The 1,587-nt window shown below is 33.5% G+C and overlaps 1 protein-coding gene across 1 annotated transcript; it reads right to left on the reverse strand.

Annotated features, from left to right (window-relative positions):
* Positions 1–711: 711 nt before the first annotated feature.
* On the reverse strand, positions 712–1,203 carry LOC101501529 (protein NRT1/ PTR FAMILY 5.7-like). The gene has a single exon (XM_073369504.1). It carries the CDS (start codon positions 1,201–1,203, stop codon positions 712–714), a length of 492 nt encoding a protein of 163 aa, XP_073225605.1.
* Between the last annotated feature and the right edge of the window lie 384 nt (positions 1,204–1,587).

The raw sequence follows: 1,587 nt of genomic DNA on the forward strand, positions 1-1,587 counted from the left end.
CTTCTTCTTCTTCTTCTTCTTCTTCTTCTTCTTCTTCTTCTTCTTCTTCTTCTTCTTCTTCTTCTTCTTCTTCTTCTTCTTCTTCTTCTTCTTCTTCTTCTTCTTCTTCTTCTTCTTCTTCTTCTTCTTCTTCTTCTTCTTCTTCTTCTTATTTTCTTGAGTAGCCTTCGTGCTATATTAGAGTGTCAGTCATTCGACTGACATACAGAGGGTGTAATTCTAGAACGGTTTTCTACAGTGCAGTAGAACTCCGATACAGAGAATCTGGGCTGTTTTATCATGGGGACTTCGTGGTTGATAGTCTGCCTTGCACAATTTTGGGCAGTGCCTCGAAACGTCTTAAAGAGAGCGACCTAGTCCGCGACTCAACCCAATAATATTTTCGGTGGCATAAATTGTTTTCAAAGGTTTTCGATTTTCAAAAACAACAGTGATCGAACTGAAAGTAAAATATTATTGGAAAATTTACATGCTGGAAATTGCTACTTGTTCACGAATAAGATAAAACTAATGAAAACTCTTGAATTGATAAACAGTCGATGGTATTCTATAATTATTCTTCAAAATTCAAAGAAAATTATTTACTAACACGTGATTAATAACCACATTTACAAATTATATGACTTTGCTAGTGCATGCAAACATATAATTTCATCCATCATTGGATGAAATTTTAACATTTAAGCAACCTAGATCTAAATTAAGAATAATTCAAACCATTCTCAATACTCCACCATCATCACTTTTTCCATCATATGGATCAACCACTATAATCTTTTGCACATTTTTATAAGAATATCTATGAGCAAAGTACACAAACATGAACATGTTCAATGTGGATATAGCTGCCAACAACAAAGAGAATCTATCCAAACTACTACTATTCAAATCCTTACCAAACCAACTTTTTCCACTTTTACTTGTCACGTGATCAACAATTGTTATCAACAAACTACTTAGAAAATTTGAAGCTCCAATCACACTAAGGTAAAGTCCTATTCCCAAGCTTCTCATTGAATCAGGAACTTGATCATAGAAATATTCTTGCAAACCAACAAGAGTAAATCCTTCACCAAAACCAATAATTAGATATTGTGGAGCCAACCAAAAAACACTCATTGAAAGTGACCCTTTTGAAGGATTCATCTCAAAATGGTAGAGTAAATACCCAAATGGTAGAGTAAATACCCAAATGGGAATCATGTTAATCTTAAATAACCAATAATTAGATATTGTGCAGCACAAACTCCAAATGGTAGAGTAAATACCCAAACGGGAATCATGTTAATCTTAAGCTTCATTTCTTCAACTCTAGTCACTGGCAAGTCTCCTAGGACTTTGTTCCTTTGCTAAGTTTCCTTCATTTTCAACAATTGCTGCCTTGTCAAAAAATCTGAAACAATATACCATCAACTAATATATAATTGATTTTGACTGCATAAGGACCCATGTTTTACTTTATACTTATTTATTACAATTTCAATAATGGTAATTTAAATCCCTTATATTCATGCAAAACATACTTGAGTTTGTTGGTGTGAGCCAAGAGTCTTTCATTGTGGCCCTCAGACATAGAAACTTCATACA

This window comes from Cicer arietinum, chromosome 6 (genome assembly GCF_000331145.2).
Source record: "Cicer arietinum cultivar CDC Frontier isolate Library 1 chromosome 6, Cicar.CDCFrontier_v2.0, whole genome shotgun sequence".
NCBI classification, from domain to species: Eukaryota; Viridiplantae; Streptophyta; class Magnoliopsida; order Fabales; family Fabaceae; genus Cicer; species Cicer arietinum.